Here is a 19,939-nt window from a genome sequence, read left to right on the forward strand (position 1 = left end):
AGGAAACGGCCAGAGGAAGTGGGAACTGTGGTAGTGCTGCCTCCCTTACCATTTTTAGCCCAGTGGTTAGAGCACCCACCGGGCACGTGGACGACCCAGGTTCAATTCTCCCCTCTGTCGGATGTGGAGCAGGGATTTGAAATTGGGTGTCGTTCACTGCAGGAGATGCTCTAGCCAATGGGCTATGGGATATGCTAGAGCGAGTCTCTCCTGTTGAAGCTGTTCCATTATGTATAAATAATTAAATGAGAGACAGCATGTAGTGCCCTGGTGCCTTACCAACCATTCTGAATGTTCACGATATGCCAGATTAACCTGATGGCTACATAGCAGCATGCTAGAGCCATCAATGGTGCCTTTACTTTAAAGGCCAATACTTTAATAATCCAGAAATCCTCATGTTTGAACAGTCTAGTACAAATCTCTAACCAGCACTTCATCTGTGTGTGCTCTTTTACTTCACAGTAGTTCCTTACGGGGAACCTCTACAAAGCCAAACCCAGCAAGAACTAGACTATCTCGTCCTACAAATGGGCACCAGTACTAACAAGTCTTAAAACATATGACTCCAAGTCAGGTAGGTCAGTGGGACTACACTTGCCATTTCAAATCCGAAAGGGAAAAGGAAGCATTTTCTGTAGACAGTTTACCTGATGTCTAAGGCAATCAGGCTGTCATTAAAATCACAAGCTTTCCTCTGGTGCAGAACCAGAGGAAAGTAAAGCTTATCGGTCCAGCATGGTCAATTTCACACCCCGGAGACACCAGCTAATGCCTTGCGCTGGTTACCCAGCCGTCACTTACCACCTTGTCTGAGCTCCATTAACATAAGCACACATTGCTATACTCACTTAATACTGATGGCAAAGCGCTCGGCCTCCGCTGGTCTCTCTCGAATCAGGTACGTCCCGCTGGCGTGCGACTTCAGCAGGTTGTCTGTCTGTTGCCTCTCCATGTTCCCTGCAAACCTAAAGGAACACTCCCCATTAGGAGCTGAGATCACAGAGCGGACAACTACTGACTGTAGGTTTGGCTGACAAGGCTCTGTCTGGTAACAGGATTTCTACTGCATTTTGAATTGGGCCAGGGTCAAAACGTCTACAATCATCCCTCCTGACTGGTGCAGCTCCCTAACTGGCAGGTAACAGGGACCAATCAATTACCTTTCCTGGCTATTGCATGAGCCCACAAGCCACTCATTACACCAACAGCTGTTGGGTTTTTTTAAAATAAGCTCATGCGGACTTTACAGTCTCTGGTTGTCTCCCGATCTTCCCCACAGAGCATCCTGGATGGCAACACGCTCCAAAGATGAGCAGCCTGCTTGCTGATACCAGGCACAGACAAATCGTGTCAACCTGACACAGCACAGAACTGGAAGTCCTAGCAGCAAGCCTTCTACAAGACCACTACAATCCGGTCCAATCCTGGGGGCACTTGCTGCAAAGTGTCAAGTGACCTGAATTCCCACCGTAGTCACTGGGAGCCAAGGGTCCTCAGCACTTGGGAGAGGTAGGAGCACAGCTGGGCCAGTGGTGAGAGCTTTTAAATCCTCAGCCTCCAAAAGTGTCTTCTTAAAAGGAAACAATGACTATCAATGCAGTTCATGTCAAACTCCTGCTTCCGGGAGTTAGAGCTAGCCATCTTCTAGGTCAGAGCCTCCTTGGGGGAGATTTTCAAAGCTACAAAGGCTGGTTTGGTACCCACCTTTCAATGGGAGTTGGGCACTGAACTCTCCTTTGGTAATCTCTTCTGTTAGCTGGACAGCAGTAAGGACATTGACTGCGGTCAAGTCGGACAAAAGATACCATCTTGGATGGCTGTGGAGCTCACAGCATGAGTACTCATGGGGGGACTTCCTTGATTTGCCAGGTTATCCAGGCATGTAGGTAATTTTAATTTATGGGGTTTTTTATATTAATATTTGAAAATAAGTTTTAACAAAAAAATCCATTTTTAAAGGTTAGGAGAGGGAAGGGTGATTAAGAGAGAAAGGGGGTCTGATCAAACCCTTTATAAGTAGGCAAAAAAGTGACCAGATATACTTAAATGGCAAGTAACTGCTTTGCAAGTTAAGAGAAAAGATTTAGTGGTGCAGAGGGCAGCCCCTTCCCGTCTTTGAAGTCTTTTGTTTTTATACTGTTCCTAGAGAGCCACCTTGATTGGGAATGAGTCCCAAGGTGCATAGATTTCAATGAAAAACTTCTTGGGGTTGTTGGACTCATGAAAGTAAAGAACGGATACCAATGGACAGAACTAGAGGGAAGGGCAAGTGAAGAGCAAGCTTCTCCTGCAAAGATCTGCCAGTGCCCTACACTAACTTCCAACATCCTTCTCCTGAGCAGGGACCTGCCAACCCAGCCAAATCCTCAGCGGGCAAAGTAGCAAGAGATCAACAAATGCATTTCCCATCTGTGCTCTGATCCAAAGCCCACTGCAGTCCATGTAAAAGGAGTCCCATTGATTTCAACTGGTGTTGGATCAGGCTCTGAAGTCGGCATTCAAACTCAAGTCTTCAGAACGGAAATGCTAATGCACCAACTGACTACGCCATTTTAGCCCTATTTGCCTGAAAGTCTCAGGGCTCCTGTACATCGACAGTGGATGGTGGGACAGGAGGGAGGATGAGGGGAGCTTCCAAAGTGCATTCATAATTTATCCCATAGCGGATTTTTGACAAAGTAATGGAATTAAAGGGTAACGCCAATCCATCTTTATGTCTGTAGTAAAGCATTTCTATCAGAACGTCTCATTTAATGACCGACTCACCAAGGGTACGCTGTGTAGTCTATTTCTCTCGAAGGAGGCCGGCTGCTGGGAGCCTAGAGCAAAGAGAACAACGCTTATTACTGTGGGGCGCAGATCCTGATTAGGTTATAGATTGTCTCGGAGACACTCCTCCGTACAGGAGCGTTTTTATGTGCCAAGCATTTTATGTGTTATTGGCCTCGGAGTCAGAGGAAGAGGGTTGTAATCAACTGCTTCTCTCGTTGGTGCACACACGCAAACCAGCTGTGCCAAGTGTATTGGGTATTTTGATTTATCTGACCCATTTGCGGTCTACGTGGGGCGACACGCTGCAGTGAAAAGCAGGCTGCGTTCATGCTGCGGTGGGGTGTTATACGAGACAGGTTCCAGCAGGGAGACACTGCACTGCTTGGGCAGGTAGAGACCATGCAGGGCAGGGCTTTGGAGCTGTGCTGCGGCTCCGCTCCAGCTCCAGGCAAAAACCTGCAGCTCCACTGCTCCGGAGCTGCTCCGGGCTCCGCTCCAAAGCCCTGGTGCAGGGTACCTACCCTAAGGTTTTGGCGTGTCTTTGCTCCACTCAACTAAGCAGGGGCTTGCCGTCCACACTGCTATTTATACCCATGCTAAGGGGGCATGCAATACATGCCCCCGTAAGTGTAGACATAGCCTAAAAGTAATTAAAAGCTTTTAAAACTTGTCAACAACCAACCACCACTTAGTCCCCCCATGAGCTTCTCTCAAGTGCAATTTCAAAACACCTGACAGTGCTGGGTCAGCATTATCCCTAAGCTGCAGATGGAAAAATCGGGGCCCACAGAGGTAAGCAAGCTTGCTCAAGGTCATGCAGCAAGCTAGGGGTGATGCTAAGAAGAGAACCCAGGTCTTCTAGATTCCCAGAGTACTGCAGTGCCCTATCCATTGGACCACGCTGCATTTCCCTCTGGCTGAAAACATCTTTCCCTTCACAGCCCCCAACCCCTGTTTTTATTTCTGTTAATGTTTTGGGACAATCTTTTTCTTAGTCCAAGCATAAATGTAAGGCGGTGGGGGGCAGATGCACCGGAAGTTATCCCCGACCAACACTGGCCCCATGGCAGCACGGCTTGTGGTCTAAAGATTATACAAATAGCCCCACAAGCCAGCAGGCCAGGAAGTTGGCATCTGGGTCATACCATGGCCAAGCACATCACCCAAGCAGACTAAAAGCCTGAATAGGAAGAATGCATTTACTGCAGTACTAAAGATATGTTAGTACTAAAGTAATATGTTATACGGGGCTTGGGCATACTCCCCTAAAATGTGCCAGAACAGGTGCAGAGAATGAGCATGGCTGAGCTGGGCGGTGGGGTTTGTGAATGAAGACACCAGGTTTGGAATGAAGCCCAGGTTGGAAAATTAGGCACTGACTTCTGGCTGTCACACATCCCTGTGCTAAAGCACTTGTTAAAATGCAGTTTAACAGAATGCAGAAGTTAAAGGTGCAAGGGCAAGGAGCTGGGAAATTGCAATAGGAGTGAGGGAAGAGTGTGCTAAAGGAGAAGTGAAGTGCGTGTTACACTAAGGACAGCACACAATATGCATGGGACATCTGCAATGGCTGTGCAGCGTGAGTAGAGAATTCACTTACTCAGGAGACTCATTTACTCTAAGGGCCCAAAGTTCACAGGAGTTAATGGAAAGATCAAGCCCCTTAACCCAGTATGGGTCAAATTTAGGGTTTAGGGCTGGACTGAAGAATACCAAGCTCCTCTTATTGGGTACATGCTAATGATCTACATTCCTCCAGTCCTTTCATAACTGCTAGCAAATGGTTCACATGCACTGGCTCAGTTTTGGTTAATTGGGAGAAAATGGAAAATTAAATTAATAGATAGGACTTCATTTGGTTACACATTAACACAATCACACAACACATTAGAGATCTTCAAGACAGGGCCACTATTAAGGTACAAAGCACCACCAAAGGTAATTCTTTTAGCCTGATAAATAACCATGGCTGTGTCCCTTTAAGTGAAATAATTTGCAGACTCCATCTAGTGTCCCTGGCTGACCTTGAGCCTCCTTCAGAAATCTCCCCCAACACATTCTTCAGTCCTCCATGACTGAGCCAGGCCTGCAGGCAAAACTCACACTGCTATAGTCTCTCCTAGGCCTAGCTGGAGGTCCCAGACAAAGCAGCGTGTGAAGTTACACTCTGGAGAAAGGCATCTGTCCAAGCCCGCACCATGTGATGAACTTTCCCATTTTGAGCATAAATATTCACCCATCTCAAACAAAATCCCGACAGCAAGGAAGACAGTTCCCAATTGTGACTTACACCAGTGACATCCAGAGTGACTCCAATAAGCAGAGATACTCCAGCTGGATGCCGGTGTACAACCCATGATTTAAGTTGTCTTGCTTTAGGAGATGGGCCCCAAGCCAAACCCCCAAACCAAGCTTGGAGGTGTTAGGCTCAGGTCTGTTTTTATGCACTTACCCTAGCGTCCACAGGACAGGGCTTCACCGACGAACTGGGAAAATAACCAGACTTCTTTGTCTGCATTAACCTCCCCTGTAAATAAAGATTAACGTCAGCACTGTGCCAAAGAAATTTGATTCTTTGCTCCAGTTTCGGAGAACTGCATATGTTATATCTGCCTGCCACAAGCTGAAAATATGCCTCAGAGAATTTATTTGGATGATGGCTTGCAAACTCCAGTGAATAAAAGTGCAACGGGGGAAATAAATAAGTAAGAACTTTACAACTAGCCAGTAGCCTCTGTGTAAGGACTTCTGAACATTTCCAAAGAACAACTTAACTCACTTCCCACCACTGTGAGTCCGGGTCCCCTCTTAGCAGTTCTATTATGTCCCCAGTCTGAAACGTTAACACTGGCTTTCCTGGGTGAGCTGGGTTGCCATGGTAATTCTGAACTGCCACCATTTTAGGACCTAGAAAGAGGAGGGAAGACGACAAGACCATTGTTACGACAAGACCATCCTGTGAGCTACTAACCCAGAGAACATTAGCGGTCAGGATTTACTGGCGTAGCTCATTCATGCGGATGGCATGGCGCCTCGATTTGCTCAAGCTAAATGGTTAACATGAGAGAGTCTGGCAAGTAAAACATTGGGGGCAGATAACGATGGGCCAAACTGAACCCCAGCTCCAAACTCAGGGCAAAAGATGGCACCTGCCTTGGAACCTTGTAATCTCAGACGGGTTTTAGTTGGGCAGCAACAAGCCACTCGCGAATCATCACAGGCTGAGTGACACAGACTGGGATTTCTGAGGGGACAAGGAGTTAGGCGCTCAACTCCCAGTGAATTTTGATGGGATTTGGGACTGACATTCTCAGCCAGTAGCCATCTGTGCTGTGAATGATCATGTGTTAAATATTCCTCCCCTGCCGCACTCAACTGACAATATTTATCTTAGCACCCTTTTTTTCAACTGCTTTTACCTCCCCCTCGCCCCAGCTAATGGGAGCAACATGCTCGTGCTCAAAATGTTCATGTCGCCAGCTTGGATTAAGAGGACTTTTCCCCTTGGACATGCTTTCCTTTAAGTGAAAGAGGCACAAAAGGGAGGTGTGTCTTTTCTTGCAAGCTGGGGCATTCAGGACTATCTCAGGGCCCTGATCTGCATTAATCTTGAACAAGGGAAAATGTAACAGGGACCAGAGTGAATAATGATGCTGACAGAAGATAACATCAGGAGCTACTGAGTGAGTTATCACAACCTCAATACAATCACACTTATACAGCCCTCACTGCCAGAGAATCTGAGCACCTCTCAGTCTTTCATGTATTTATCTTCACAATCCCTGGGAGACTGGGCAGTGCTGTTGTCCCCATGATACACATGGGAACTGAGAGGCAGCTAAGTGACTGGCCCAAGGCCACACAGCAAGTCTGTGGTGGAGCAGTGACTTGAGCCTGGGTCTCACAAGTCCTAAGCTAGTGCTCAAACCATTGGACCATCCTCCTCTATCTCCACCATAACTGTGAGGGCACATGCCTGTGAGCAGAATGAGGGTTACCCCAGTCTCCTGGCTGCTTAAGGTTTGTCTACATAAGAAACTTTTGCTGCTTTAAATATGGCTACGCCCACCCTTAAAGTGCTACAACTATGTAGACACTTACTACAGCAACGGGCGGGGTTCTCCCATCACTCTAGTCAATCCAACTCCCTGAGAAGCAGTAGCTAGGATGACGGAAGAATTCTTCCCAATGACCTAGTGCTGTCTACAATGGAGGTAGGTCAGCTTCATTACATCTCTCAGGGATGTGGATTTTTCACACCCCGAGAGATGTAGCTCTGCCGATGTAACTCTTCAGTGTAGACCAGCCCTATACTGGTACTGTTAAAGCAGCAAAAAACAAAAAACAAACTCCACGCCCCACCCTTAGTGTGGATGCAGTTATACTGGTATAAGAGTGCTTAAACTGGTATGAGGCACCTTCATGCTAGTATAAGTGTAGGGTTTTAGTGGCATAACTATGTTGGCAAAAAATCACCCCTCCCCCCAACCAACATAGTTGTACCAGTATAACTTAAGTGTAGACCAGGCTTTAGGTGCAAACACTGTATGAGAGCCCCTTCCAAAATTTGCCTTCATCAACCACTTCGAACCAGTGCTGCCTCCCTACTTTACCCATTGACAAAACACCAACACCACCCTTACCAGGTCCTGTATTTAATGAGTCCTGCAAAGAGAGAAAATAGTTTATGGTCAATAAAACTTATAGCAACTGAATGTATTTAAAGATAAAATAAGACACCCTGAAGTACCATAGTAACCTCTGCTCTTGCTCTGATTACCACAAAGCTCCCTGTGCAGTTACTACTGGATTCAATTTTTTCCTAAGGCAAGGGGCATATCATGCTGTATCTACCCATAATTCTTCACTTTAGGAACAGGAAGTTTTCCATTCTCTGTATGAGGAACCTTCACAATTTAGCAGGGGAAATACTGGGGTGAAAATTTATCCTGTTGCCCAAGTTCTCCATCTATGATAGTTCCGAATGCAGAGTCATTACAGCATTGAGAGTCAGCACATCGGACAGTGATCACCACAAATGACAGGCCAGACCCATGTGGAACAGGCCAATTCTGGTCTAAAATAAAGGACATCTGTTACCAGCACTTATTCTGTGAGGTGCTCAGATCCCCAAAATCCCACTGAAGTGAAAGGAAGTTGGGGGTGATCAGCTCCTTGTAGGATCAGGTTCTTAGGATGACGCAACATGGATATTATCCGAAGTAACGTTTGCAGTGGAGGCTGGGGGCCCTCCCCAAGGCCCATGCTCCCTCCAGAGCTAGTTGAAAGCTCACAGCTGTAATTCAATCTGGACTAGTGAAACACAGATGCCCCCACAGCCCCTGCCTGACAGGGAGTTAGGAGGGAATGAAACAAACGTACCTGGTCCGCTGGAGAGCCTGAAAATAAATGTTAAAATAATTGGTTAAATTTAGGGGGAAACAACCCTCTGTTTTGCACTTCCCTCTACTCCACAGCATAACTCATCATCTTGAAAGAAGGGACCAAAAGTGAGGCACTACAGACTTGCTCCAACACCCACTGAAGTCAGTAGGAACCTTTCCATCCACCTCACTGGGATGTGGATCAGGCCCCAAATCACACCCAGCTCCGCCAACACACCTCAGGCCTGCAAACAACTCTTTGATAACAAACACATCCTGAGCCATGCCCTGCGGATTTGTGTCCGGCTGCGTGTGTGGTGAGGGCTTGGGGGGTGAGAGAGAAAGAGCATTGTGTGGTTATATTGCCCAAATGCCCGTTAGAAATTAGACGAAGAACTGCATCCCCACCAACCACCACATCAGAGCAGTTGCAGATGTAAAGATAGTACCCCATGGAGCCATCTACTGCCAGCCTATTTGTTTGTCTTCATTACACACACACATTCTGTCTCTCACCTCCTTCCCCCTGCTCACTTAGGGGGTCTGATGAAATTTTCCTTCATTGTTGTCCTTTTCCCTATCCTTGTTGCTATCTAAGCAGCAACACTTTCACTTTCACCTTCACCTGGGGGGAAGAATACTTCCTCTTCTCAAGGAGACTGGTTTGACAAGACTTAGTCCAGAAGGGGTATTAAACAGTGCAGTAAATTACCTTCAGTTACCCCTTTGCCTCCCACAACCAGCAGCCCAACTCTGCGGCTTCCCAGTCAACATCTGTTTGGGTAGGAATCTCAAGATTGCTCCTGAATCGGATCTATATATCCTGTACTTCATGTCCTACTACAGTAAGTCTCTTCTAACATTAGCTTCAGCAAATCAGTCAGTTGGTTGCAAGATCCCACCCGATGCATGGTCGGGATTATTACATATTTTTCCAACTTGCTCGCTGGCTTTATGGTCCTTTACTGTATTTTGAGTAGTCCCCTGAAATATATGTATATTTACTATGGGGGACTACTTGAAATAGTCAGAATATACATATACACATTCATATATACATATACACGTATACATATACGTACACAGACACACACAAGAGCTACACACAGCAAGTTACCATACTAGGAAGAGGATGGAAAGCTCTTTAAAAAATTTCTTAACTAGTCAGAAATGGACATAAAACAGTGGATGACATTTAATGCTAAAAAGAAAACAACTTTTATCTATCAGTTCATTCACAAGAAGCCGAGCCCTTTTTAAAACAGCTAGAAGGTCAAAAGACTTACTGATCTTGCAGGGAGGAATAATTTCCAAGCATTCTTTATGAGCACCTGCTCCACATTTCATGCAAAGATAACCCTGATAGAAAGTTCCTCTGTGAAAAGAGAAGTTGGAAATTTACGATTTTTCTTCATGACAGTCCCCTCCTTGATATTCCTCCCCAATTACCTGTTTGTTTTACTTCTTGCATGATAATTTATTCTGTTAACTTTTTACTATTTTTTTTGCTAGTGACTAACATATGTGAAAGGTGCCAGATGGGCGATCCTTCAGTGTATCCAACCTGCAGGAATAAGAGCACTAGGAAGGAAATGTGCCTCTACTCTGAGCTGGTAGGCTCTGCATCTGGGGAGATGATGGTAGCTCAGCCTTCTCCTTCATTCATTCCTCAGCTTCTCTGCTGATGGTGGCCCATGTGGGTGTATCTGTGCCAACAACAATCGTGACTTTTGGAATGTGTCCCCTAGGAAGCGGATTGAAACCAACAGCTCATTTCATGTCAGGGCCCCGGATTCATCAGATGGTAACCTGCAGTCACCTCTAACCTGGAGCTTCACTTAGCAGTGAGTAGACTCCATATCCCTTTACCATCCCTGCAAGCTATTCACTTACCAAAGCTACACCCTTATGGAAGGCCAAACACCACCTGATGAAAGCCAAAAGTCAACACTTGAGCTTGCTGTATATCTGCAGAAGGCTGTACAGCTAAGGTCATAATGTTGGGCTAAAATCTCAGCCATTTTCAAGCAGGGAAGGTCACATTCATTCAATAAAAAAAAAAGGAGTACTTGTGGCACCTTAGAGACTAACCAATTTATTTGAGCATAAGCTTTCGTGAGCTACAGCTCACTTCATCAGATGCATACTAATGTATGCTGTAGCTCACGAAAGCTTATGCTCAAATAAACTGGTTAGTCTCTAAGGTGCCACAAGTACTCCTTTTCTTTTTGCGAATACAGACTAACACGGCTGTTACTCTGAAACCATTCATTCAATAAAAACTTTCATTGAGCCTCAAATCCCAGCAATAAGTATTGGAGTTTTTGTGCAGTGAAGGATTAAGAAAAGGTATCAAATCGGTCAGTGGGAACACACGAACAAACCGGAGGAGAGTGTATCATCTGTGTTTAAAAAGAACCAGACTCTCCTACAGTGTTAATATAGACAAACCTACTCTGGGCATGAAGTTATACTGCCAGTGATGGGTATCACGCTGAAAGGGGGATGTACCTCTGGTGTAGTTAAACTCCATAAGAAATGTGCTCCATTTATCAGACTCCTGGGATTTATTCCCAGCTCTGCCACTTGACTTTGGGTAAATCACTTAACTTCCCTGTGCCTCAGTTTACATATCTGTGAAGTAGGGATAATAGGATTTATCCAACCTCAGGAGGCAGAGATGGAGAGGTGGTTTTTGAAACCTAATTGCTTGTGATGTGCTTTCAAATTCCCCCTATGAAATATGCAGTATAAGCGCAAAGACCTATTACTAAATGATAGCCTGTCATTAGTTACCAGATCACGAGCTTGCAGGACTGTATGGCAAAAACCCACATGGATACAGTGTTTATTTGAATGCTGATTGGTTTAGCTATTAAATGTTATTGATGTTCCAACCAATCCCATAAGATTGCCCATGGAGAGGTTCTCAGACTAGCATATAAAGACCAGCAGTGATAATTCAGACAATTCTATATGCACAAGAAATTTCTTAATGCAACATTTGTTGAGCTAACGATAATTTCATTTGCAATTGGGTAGGCCAGGCAATAAGCAGTCCCCCTGGGCAGGTTATAGCTTCAGCGTGTGGTCCTTGCATGCAAGATTTATCTATAGCCTCAGGCCAGCAATTCTTGCTCCTTGCTGAAATTCTGCAATGATGCATAAAGGATTCTGTTTCCTGTCAAATGGCCAAATACTTATACCTGCTTTCCCAGAGCAATGGGGCAGGGGCATGGACTTATAGCTCCTATAGCTACTAGGCCATCCTGATCATTAGGGTCATTTATGCGATACAGCAGAGGTGAGCTGGAAGTCTGGGAGTTAGGTGTGAACTGAGAGCAGAGAAAAGAAAAAGAGGGAATAAAAAAAGACAAACCCATTTTAGATGTTGAAAACATCTAGCCAAAGGGCTGAGAAGTATGAATTTTAAGTTACAAAGAGCTCACACATGACAGTTTCCCATTATTGTGTCCCCGTGAAATGTCTGTTGGATCAGTGGTTCTCAACCAGGGGTCTGGGGCCCCCTGGGGGGCCGTGAGCAGGTTTCAGGGGGGCCACCAAGCAGGGCCAGCGTTAGACTCGCTGGGGCCCAGGGAAGAAAGCCGAAGCCCCACCACAAGGGGCCGAAGTCCGGGGCCCTGAGCCCCGCCACCTGAGGCTAAAGCCGAACTTAGCTTCGCGGGGGCCCCTGTGGTGTGGGGCCCCAGGCAACTGCCCTGCTTCCCCCCCCCCCAACACCGGCTCTGGCTTTTATATGCAGAAAACTAGTCGCTGTGACACAGGTGGGCCACAGAGTTTTTATAGCATGTTGTGGGGGGGGCCTCAGAAAGAAAAAGGTTGAAAATCCCTGTGTTAGATAGTGGACCCTCTGTGTTTAATATGGAGTTCCCAGAGGATGGAAGGCTACGCAGAATCCAGGTCTGGGGATGGGGAAACAGTCAAGAAAACTCCTGGTTGCTCCCGTACTGGATCAGCCTGCCTGCGATGCTACAGCAGTGGGGTGTCAGGTCAGTGGGCTGCCCCCAACGTGGGAATACAGCCAGGCTTGGTGTGGATTAATGAGTTAAAACACAACCACAAGCCTGGAGAGCTGGAAGACGCCCATGGGCCCAACTGTTCCACACAGGGAGTGGCTGAGTGGTGTGACCGTGACACCGCAGAGCTAACATCCCGGTTGGTGACATGAGGGCATGGTTTGTGGAAGAGGCTTAGGCTGGGATTCCCATTGACCTTCAACAGATGTTGGGCACCTCACTGCCCACTGTGCCTTTGAAAATCTCCCCTTTTGTGGGCCAAAGTAAATGCGGAACAAAGATGGCTCCATCTTAGGGGCAGAGAAGGGAGTGGCAAATGTAGGACACCTGTCAGGTTAACATTGGGCAGGTGTGTGCATGAAATACCAATAAAACCACAGCCTGTTCCCACCCAAATTTGTTCTCCCGAGTCAGGGCGAAGGGGCCTCTGGTGTGGGATTCTGTGCCACCATTTGCAGTATTGTTATCACAGCTAGAGCCCTACAATCATACGCTTGAAAAATAATGGAAAAACAGCAGCAGCAACGCTGATTTCAAATTCGCCATAGCCTGAAAGGCTGCAGCTGACAAACGGTAAATCAGAGAATCTCAGATACCTAGCCCTTTCCAACTCACACGTCTTTTCTCGACTGGGTAAAAGACCAGGGCAATGATGAATGAGCAATTACCTTTTTTTTTTAAATAGACATGTTTTTTAAAAAAGTTTTCATCTAGAAGAGCATTGCTCACCTTAAAAACATCTTGCACGCTTTGCAGTTGGTCGTCTTTTCAAACGTGTACATCTGGAAGTTGTGGTGATTCGCGCTGGCTTTTTCTGGCTTAATGTTGGACCTAATTCCAAAGAGGGGAAAAAAACAAAACAAAAGACAAACCCCCAAAGTTGTATCAACCTGCCCTGGTCAGACTTTCTGAGTTCTACGGTCTTTGGTTGCAGCTACTGTCTGGATTTCAGTCAAAGTTTTGAAATCACTGAGCATGGTATAAGATCTCGCACAAGAGTGAAAGAATTAGAGAATCATTTGGGGCTAGCTGATGGAGGGGTTGTGTATGGTGTGTTAAACTTTCATTGATATATTCACACATGATCCTGTCTTTCCCTCCTACATCAGTCTTTAACTAGAATTCACCACTGTGCAGAAGGCCAATATGAAACCTATGCACAACTTATGTCCTCAAAATAGGGCTTAAGTAGGATGCAACACCCTTGTGCTGACTATCTGTGCAGATTTTAGCCCTTAACTCTGGTTATTTGGTCAAATACATGCTCAACGTTGGATGCCGTAGGTTTTCTCCCAAGGTGGCAATTTCTACAGACATCTTCCCCGCACGCGCTTTTTGCATGAACCGTTTGGTTAGATGCTATCACATCAGGCCCATCTCCGGAAACCCTTTGTGCATGGAAGTCCTATGGAAGTCAGTGAGAGTTGCAGATCAGAGCCCTGGGCTCTGAGAACTAGAAACTGAGTTGACCAGGCCATGTTTCATTAGTGGCAATGGTGTGCAGCCAGAGAGGATTTTTGCAGGGAAGCTTAAAACACTCACATTGCCATTTCAAACTGCTCCATCCACTTCCTCTTCATGTCTTCCGTCTTGCAGAAAAACTGGAAGCCCTGCTTTCCCTGCAGGTGAATCAGGTAGAACCCGTATGACCACTGCAACAGGAAACCAATAGAAATGATCAGATGTTAGTTCTTTCTCCCTCACCTCTTTGTGCTGAATGCTTAAGCAACAACATCCTGGGCAGGTGGGGGTGGGGGTTAATTCAGGTCCATTTGTAATCTGTTTTAAGGTGTTCTCTTTACTTGCCTCTGTGGTTACAATGGACCTTTCTGGTGATAAAAGCAGGGGAGTGGTGCAAAGACCAACTTTGTATCTCTATTGTACATTGCAATAAATGACTTTATGGTGGACCCTGGTGCACACCATCATCAACCAGAATTTCATGGGAGAGAAACCAGATCCTGCAGCTCCAAAAGCTCAGGTCCCTGCCATTAAAGCTAAAGGAGACTCTCCATTCACCATCAGCAATATAGAGCCTATGACACACATCCAACCTGCCCTGCAGAAGGCAGTGGTGCATATACACACTAGCCAGTTCACTACAATATTAAAGAAAATAAAGTGGATCTCGTGGTTGCTTACCATTTTTCCATGAGACTAGAAAGCATAAGAGAGCAAAGTGGAAACACAATTCATTAAAACACAAGGCTAGCAATCTCTCTTCAACATCACAGCAGCAAAGCCACCAATTATTTTCAAAATGGCACAACAGCTCCCTTGTTGCTATCCCGTACACTGTATCACACTAACGGGGTGGCCAAAGCTGCCAAGCTATGGATCTCCTGGGATGCCGATCTTCCTCTGTGTCCTCACCTCAGCCCCAAACCAGGCAAAGTATATGCATCTCTGACAGAGAAACTTGGTTTAGAAGAGCATACCCAGTGCAAAGAGCCTGCCATGTCCATGCTAACCCCGAAAAACAAACACTTTCTACAGCTTCAAGGGCTGTCTGCTGAGGGACAGGTCCAAGAAGCTACTAAGATCCCACTACACAAAGGCTTCCACCACGACCTTTGGGTCGGCCATTTTTAGGGAAACAGCACTCTCCACCGGGATATCTGAACTCCAGTATTGATACTCCTACGCAGGACTCGGAAGGAATAACCATTAGAGATGCCTTTTCCAGAACAGTTATTGCTGGAGGTTCCATTCCCATTAGCTCTTCTGAACAACAGGCAAGGATAAACCTGGCCACCCAGCCCACGTTCCCTCTCACAATGACAGCTTAGGAGCTAGTGCTTGAGAATGCGAGAGCCGCTTCGCTTGCCACAATCTGCAATCTAGAATACTAGCGTAGTAGTCTCTTAAATGCACCGAGGCATGGGGAGCATGAAGCTTGGAGCCCCGGAGGAGACACACACAACTAAAGCCCAGTCACCCGGATGCGCAAATTGGAATAAGCATGTGTGTACGTGCATGTCCTGCCCATTCTTCCCCATCCACCATTCTTTTTTTAGGTCATTTTTATCCTTTCCAATTTGTCTGTGAATTACTCTCTCAGAGAGTGGCTTCTGTAAAAGAACAGAGCAACTTCCTCCATTCCAGTCAAGTCATCCTAACTTCTTGAGGGCTCTTTTGCAGGCCCCAGGTCAGGGGACCCAGCTCAGCCTCTCATTTCTAAGCTCTTTGCCCTGCAGTCAAAGGGTTGATTGTCCAGATTTTACAAGCACTATTTCTGTTTTTGAAGTCCGATGGGAGAGGGGTGCCCTAGGACACTGACCTGCATGGGTATGAAAAGCTGTCCAAGAGAGCTAAGCCAGTTCCTTGCTCTATCCACCTACCTTCTTAATGTCCTTGTTGTTCATGGGATCATCAGTCATCTTATGGAAAAGCAGCTCGATAATTTCTTTCAACTCATAATTGTATCCTTTCCTTTTACAGACGATCACCACTTTATCGAACAAAAATAAATACCTGCCAGAGACCAAATCCCACATCTAATTATATACACCTTTCACAGAAAGCTCAGCGGAGATTATTGCCTGGTCAGGACAGTGAAACATTGTTAGCTATATAATGATTTAATGTTAAACGCACTGGGCGTCAATGCAATTCTAAGAAATGACCAAATTAAGGAGGATGAAACGTGTGCAAACATAGGACCAAATGTCCTGCTGGTGTCACTCAACTGACCATAAGGAGACAATTTGGCCCATGGATCGTCTTACTGGGCGAGGGACTAGGTGAAAAACAAACTGAAGGTTAATTTTATTTATTTGGAAAAACTTCAGAACAACCGTTCTTTTTATAAGAAAATGTTCTGACTCATGTGATGACTGAGCTCTCAAAGAGGGTTTTAAAGGTGTTTCATCTGCAGGCCATGTAGTGAGAAGACACATCAGTTTAGCTTCCTGAGGCTCTTCTAACTGTAATCCAGAGCACCCAAGAGCTGTTGTATATTTCACTTATAGGTAACTTCCAGGAAACATACAGTACTCTGTAATCATACAGGAAAAAGCCCCCCAGCTCTGTTTGAGACACCCTGAAATCAGCCACTGGAAGGGTCCACCCAGCACATGCAATCCCTTCAATAGGATGCAGCTTTATTTGACTCTGCTGAAAAAATAAGAAGACAGGGCTTTCTTCTGAGAGCCCTCTCTGTAGGGCTCAAAATCAGTGTAAGTCGCTTTAAGCTAACGACATGTCCTACAATTCCACGGGTTGGCAGTGAATCGAAACTGCAACAGAGAAGAGTTTGCACTTGCAAAGCCCAAGAGAGCTTTAGCCCCCCAAACAATGAGATTTAAAGTAACAAAAAACCACCTAAGCATTTCACTGTGGATGAAACTTGTGGACTCTAGAATTGCCAGTTTTTTATGATTTAACATCAGACTTGAAAGCTTCTGCTGCTGGGCATTGTGGGACATATGACTGGGGCCTGAGGAGTAACACTGGAAGTGAACACCCTCCAGGCTTTGGGAGAGTGCTAGTCAGCATCTGAACCTGGGCCTAGAGATGAATTTCACAGTTTACCTGTCACCTCCTTATAATGGGCCACACCTGGTTTCAAACACACTATATTGCTGGGAGGCGGAGAGCTGAAATCCATACTACGGTCTGACTTCTGGTCTCTAGAAGATCGGGCCTCTTTAAATTAGACTGGCCAGTACATTACAAAATGTAAGGTAGGAAAAATCCTGTATTGGCAGAAGGATGGATGGGATGATCTACCCGGTCTTTTCTGTGTAACGCAACTCCCCCAGGTGGGTTGTCAGCAATGGGAATTGAACCTGCAGCCTCTGCACTAAAAGCGGGAGCTTCTACTTTCCAAGCTTCTTTGGCTCAAAGGCAGTAGCAGACTGATAAACCCCTGTCCTTCAGCCACTAGATGGGGACAGAGAGCCACATCATCTACCTGCAGGTTACGTACACACCCTGGTCCGGGAACCTCATTCTGAACCTCAGAAGCTTGCCCAGCTCAAATTCTTACACTGGCCACCAAGTGTAAGGCAATGCCCCTGGGTGGGCCAGCATGAGCTGGGACTGAGCCCATGACCTATGGATCTAAACCCATTATGATCCCAAGACAGATGTTAAGCCGTATTAGAGCCCGCGGCTAAGATGACCAGCCAGCAAGTGTGAAAAATTGGGACAGGGTAATAGGTGCCTATATAAGACAAAGCCCCAAATATCAGGATTGTCCCTATAAAATCAGGATCTCTGGTCACCCTACCCCAGGCGCATAGCAATAAGGGGCCCTGTACTGCACTTAGCATTTTGAATGGTGTTTCTTGTAACTTGGGTTTTCTGGGAGAATGGAGTCTTTGTTTCCCCCCCCGTCCATTTCTTTGTTTCTTCATTCACTTACCTGTCCTGCTTGGTGTGGTTCACAATTGAACGGACTTTCAGTTCACCGTCTATCTTTGGCCTCCCAAATTCTTCCAGTTTCCCTTGCTGCAGGTAGCAAAGTGTATGTTAGCAATGAGAGGTTTTTATTTCTGAACCCAAAAGGTCTCTGAATGTGGCACAAAACGTAAAGAAACAAAAGAGACAGTTTCCAAAGGGCAATAAAGCCCCTCCCCCACCAGCCCCCCCGAGCCCAGCTCAGATTCCAAAATAGGCCCCTAGCAAAGGAGAGAACCGCCACTCACCAAAACACACAACCAAAACGTGGATCACCTCACCAGTAATGTTAGCTGTGATGGATTTGAATACCCAGAGGGAGAACATTCCAAAGACACAGTAAACAGAGAAGACGCACTCGCGTAAGACTGTACTATGGGGTGTATCTTGAGTGGCAGAGATTCATATAAACACTATCACCTAAAGCCAGATGGAATTCCAATAGGTGACAGTTACCATAGAAGACGACACTACAAGTGGTGTTAGGAGCCCGAGGCTAGTGTTTGGGTTTGACGACAAGTCAAGTCAAGGATCTGGGTGCAAAGGTTTAGCGGTCAAGTAATTTTTGCAAGATTTCCACTCTGGGTGTCAGAAATCTCATGAGATCAGCTAGTCTCAGGAGATTTTTCTATTGAAACTGCACTGGAACCAGAAAGTGGAGATCTTCTAATTTTGGATCCCATCTGGAACCAAAACCACAGATTTGGGGCAGATTCAGAGACCTGAATCATGGATCTCTCTCAGCCCCCAAGCCCTTGTAAATGCTACTCAATACAGCACTGTTATTGAGTGATACGAAACACTCCACCGACAGAGTTCTCTTTTTTTTTATTTAAAAAAAAAAATCTTGAAGCTTCTCCGTTGATCAGAAAAATACATATTTTATACAGCTGTGCATATAATCTGTGGTTATTTCATTGCTGTGCTGTGTGTGGGTTGTGTATACATAATGAGAATAAATCCATAACATCCATTACAGAGAAACGAAATTAAACACAGAGCAGAGTGCGTGGGAGATTGATTTGAAGAAAGAAATTACTGCTTTGCTAACATTTCATCTTCTGCATGTCACACCAGCTCTCAGACTGCAGCAGGGAAAAGCAGATGCTTAAAGGACCCATTCGCATTCCAGTTTTTAAAGAGCACCACACATCTCATTTCTCCTACAGATCATGGCTTATCATGACTGTTCCAATCAAAACCTATGAGCTGGAAAGGCCTACATCCCACTTCAGAGTTTTCTTAGGTTTCTCTTGAAAACTAGGGATTCTGTCTCAAGTTTGTTAAAGAATCATTTATTAAAGTCCACAGTGTCCTTTGGACTCAGGATAAGACAGAGAGGTGCACGGTGCTGAGTGTACTCAGCCCCCATTGACTTCAGCAGATCAGTCCCTCATGTGGTTTGAAAGATAGATGTCTGGTCCATATTTTTGGAGTTCTGTGCTTAGGAATATATTACTTGTGTTGTTCTTTCCCTTGCATACTGGGGCTATACTCTTGTTCATGAAAATGTTTATTCATCTCCTCTCTCTACCCGCTTAACAGCAAAATAAAAACATTTTAAACAGCAGCCAGATGTGCAAGAATTCATTTTTGGAGAAGGATGGTCCCCCAACATGAGCAGCGTGCAGAAATAAAGTATGGGAAACCCTTTCAATGGAAAAAAATGACAGCCCCACATCAGGATCAAGTAGATTTTATAACGAATGGATTCCATTTTTTGGAATCTGAACACAATTAATACACAGATAATAAGAGGCTGATCAAATACAAATGGGTCTTTTAAAGATAAGTACAGGTGATGAGTGAAATTTGTTAATACTTGTCTGGAGAGTCCAAGTATGTTGTTAAAGATAAAATAAAAAGTTGGGGGCTAGGGGGAAGAGAGAAGATTCTCAAACTCACCAAGTTTTCTATAGATTTCTGAAATTCACGTATTTTCTTTAAGGTCTCTTTGTCTCTCTTGACTTCATTTATGTACATGGCCAAGTCCTTAAAAGAAAAGCAAATGCTGATTCAGTATTTCTGTTTCCCTTCTAATCAAGAATCCTTAAAAAAACCCCAAAACACTCGACTTCAGGAGTCACTTCAGAAAGTGAAGATATCAGCAGCTCTGTGGGAATCAAAACAACCATCTAGCACGTTGGCTATGTTGAGAAAATACAAATCGGGGAACTCAGAGCTAGCGCAAAATATTTCTGCTGGATTTAAAACAAGAATCAGTCAATTAAAACCAAGTAAGCAAACCACCCAAGCATGTCTGGTATCACTGTCCATAATCTCTGCATCAGTACTCACACATCAAGAGTGCTCAGGACTCTGCCAGCTGTATCATTCAAC

At 45.4% G+C, this 19,939-nt stretch overlaps 1 protein-coding gene across 2 annotated transcripts in view; it reads right to left on the bottom strand.

Annotated features, from left to right (window-relative positions):
- VAV2 (vav guanine nucleotide exchange factor 2) overlaps window positions 1-19,939 on the bottom strand; it is a 312,388-nt gene that overhangs the window by 8,425 nt on the left and 284,024 nt on the right. For both annotated transcript variants that reach the window (XM_074973337.1, XM_074973338.1), the window contains exons 12-23: window positions 19,505-19,591; window positions 17,565-17,650; window positions 15,538-15,670; window positions 13,739-13,848; window positions 12,926-13,027; window positions 9,446-9,534; window positions 8,158-8,174; window positions 7,419-7,440; window positions 5,555-5,682; window positions 5,228-5,302; window positions 2,770-2,822; window positions 852-968 (exon numbers count right to left, since the gene is read on the bottom strand). In XM_074973337.1, coding sequence (XP_074829438.1) covers window positions 852-968; window positions 2,770-2,822; window positions 5,228-5,302; window positions 5,555-5,682; window positions 7,419-7,440; window positions 8,158-8,174; window positions 9,446-9,534; window positions 12,926-13,027; window positions 13,739-13,848; window positions 15,538-15,670; window positions 17,565-17,650; window positions 19,505-19,591 — 1,019 coding nt within the window. The remainder of the gene's footprint in view (window positions 1-851; window positions 969-2,769; window positions 2,823-5,227; window positions 5,303-5,554; window positions 5,683-7,418; window positions 7,441-8,157; window positions 8,175-9,445; window positions 9,535-12,925; window positions 13,028-13,738; window positions 13,849-15,537; window positions 15,671-17,564; window positions 17,651-19,504; window positions 19,592-19,939) is intronic.

This window comes from Natator depressus, chromosome 16, assembly GCF_965152275.1.
Source record: "Natator depressus isolate rNatDep1 chromosome 16, rNatDep2.hap1, whole genome shotgun sequence".
In the NCBI taxonomy this organism is placed as follows: Eukaryota; Metazoa; Chordata; order Testudines; family Cheloniidae; genus Natator; species Natator depressus.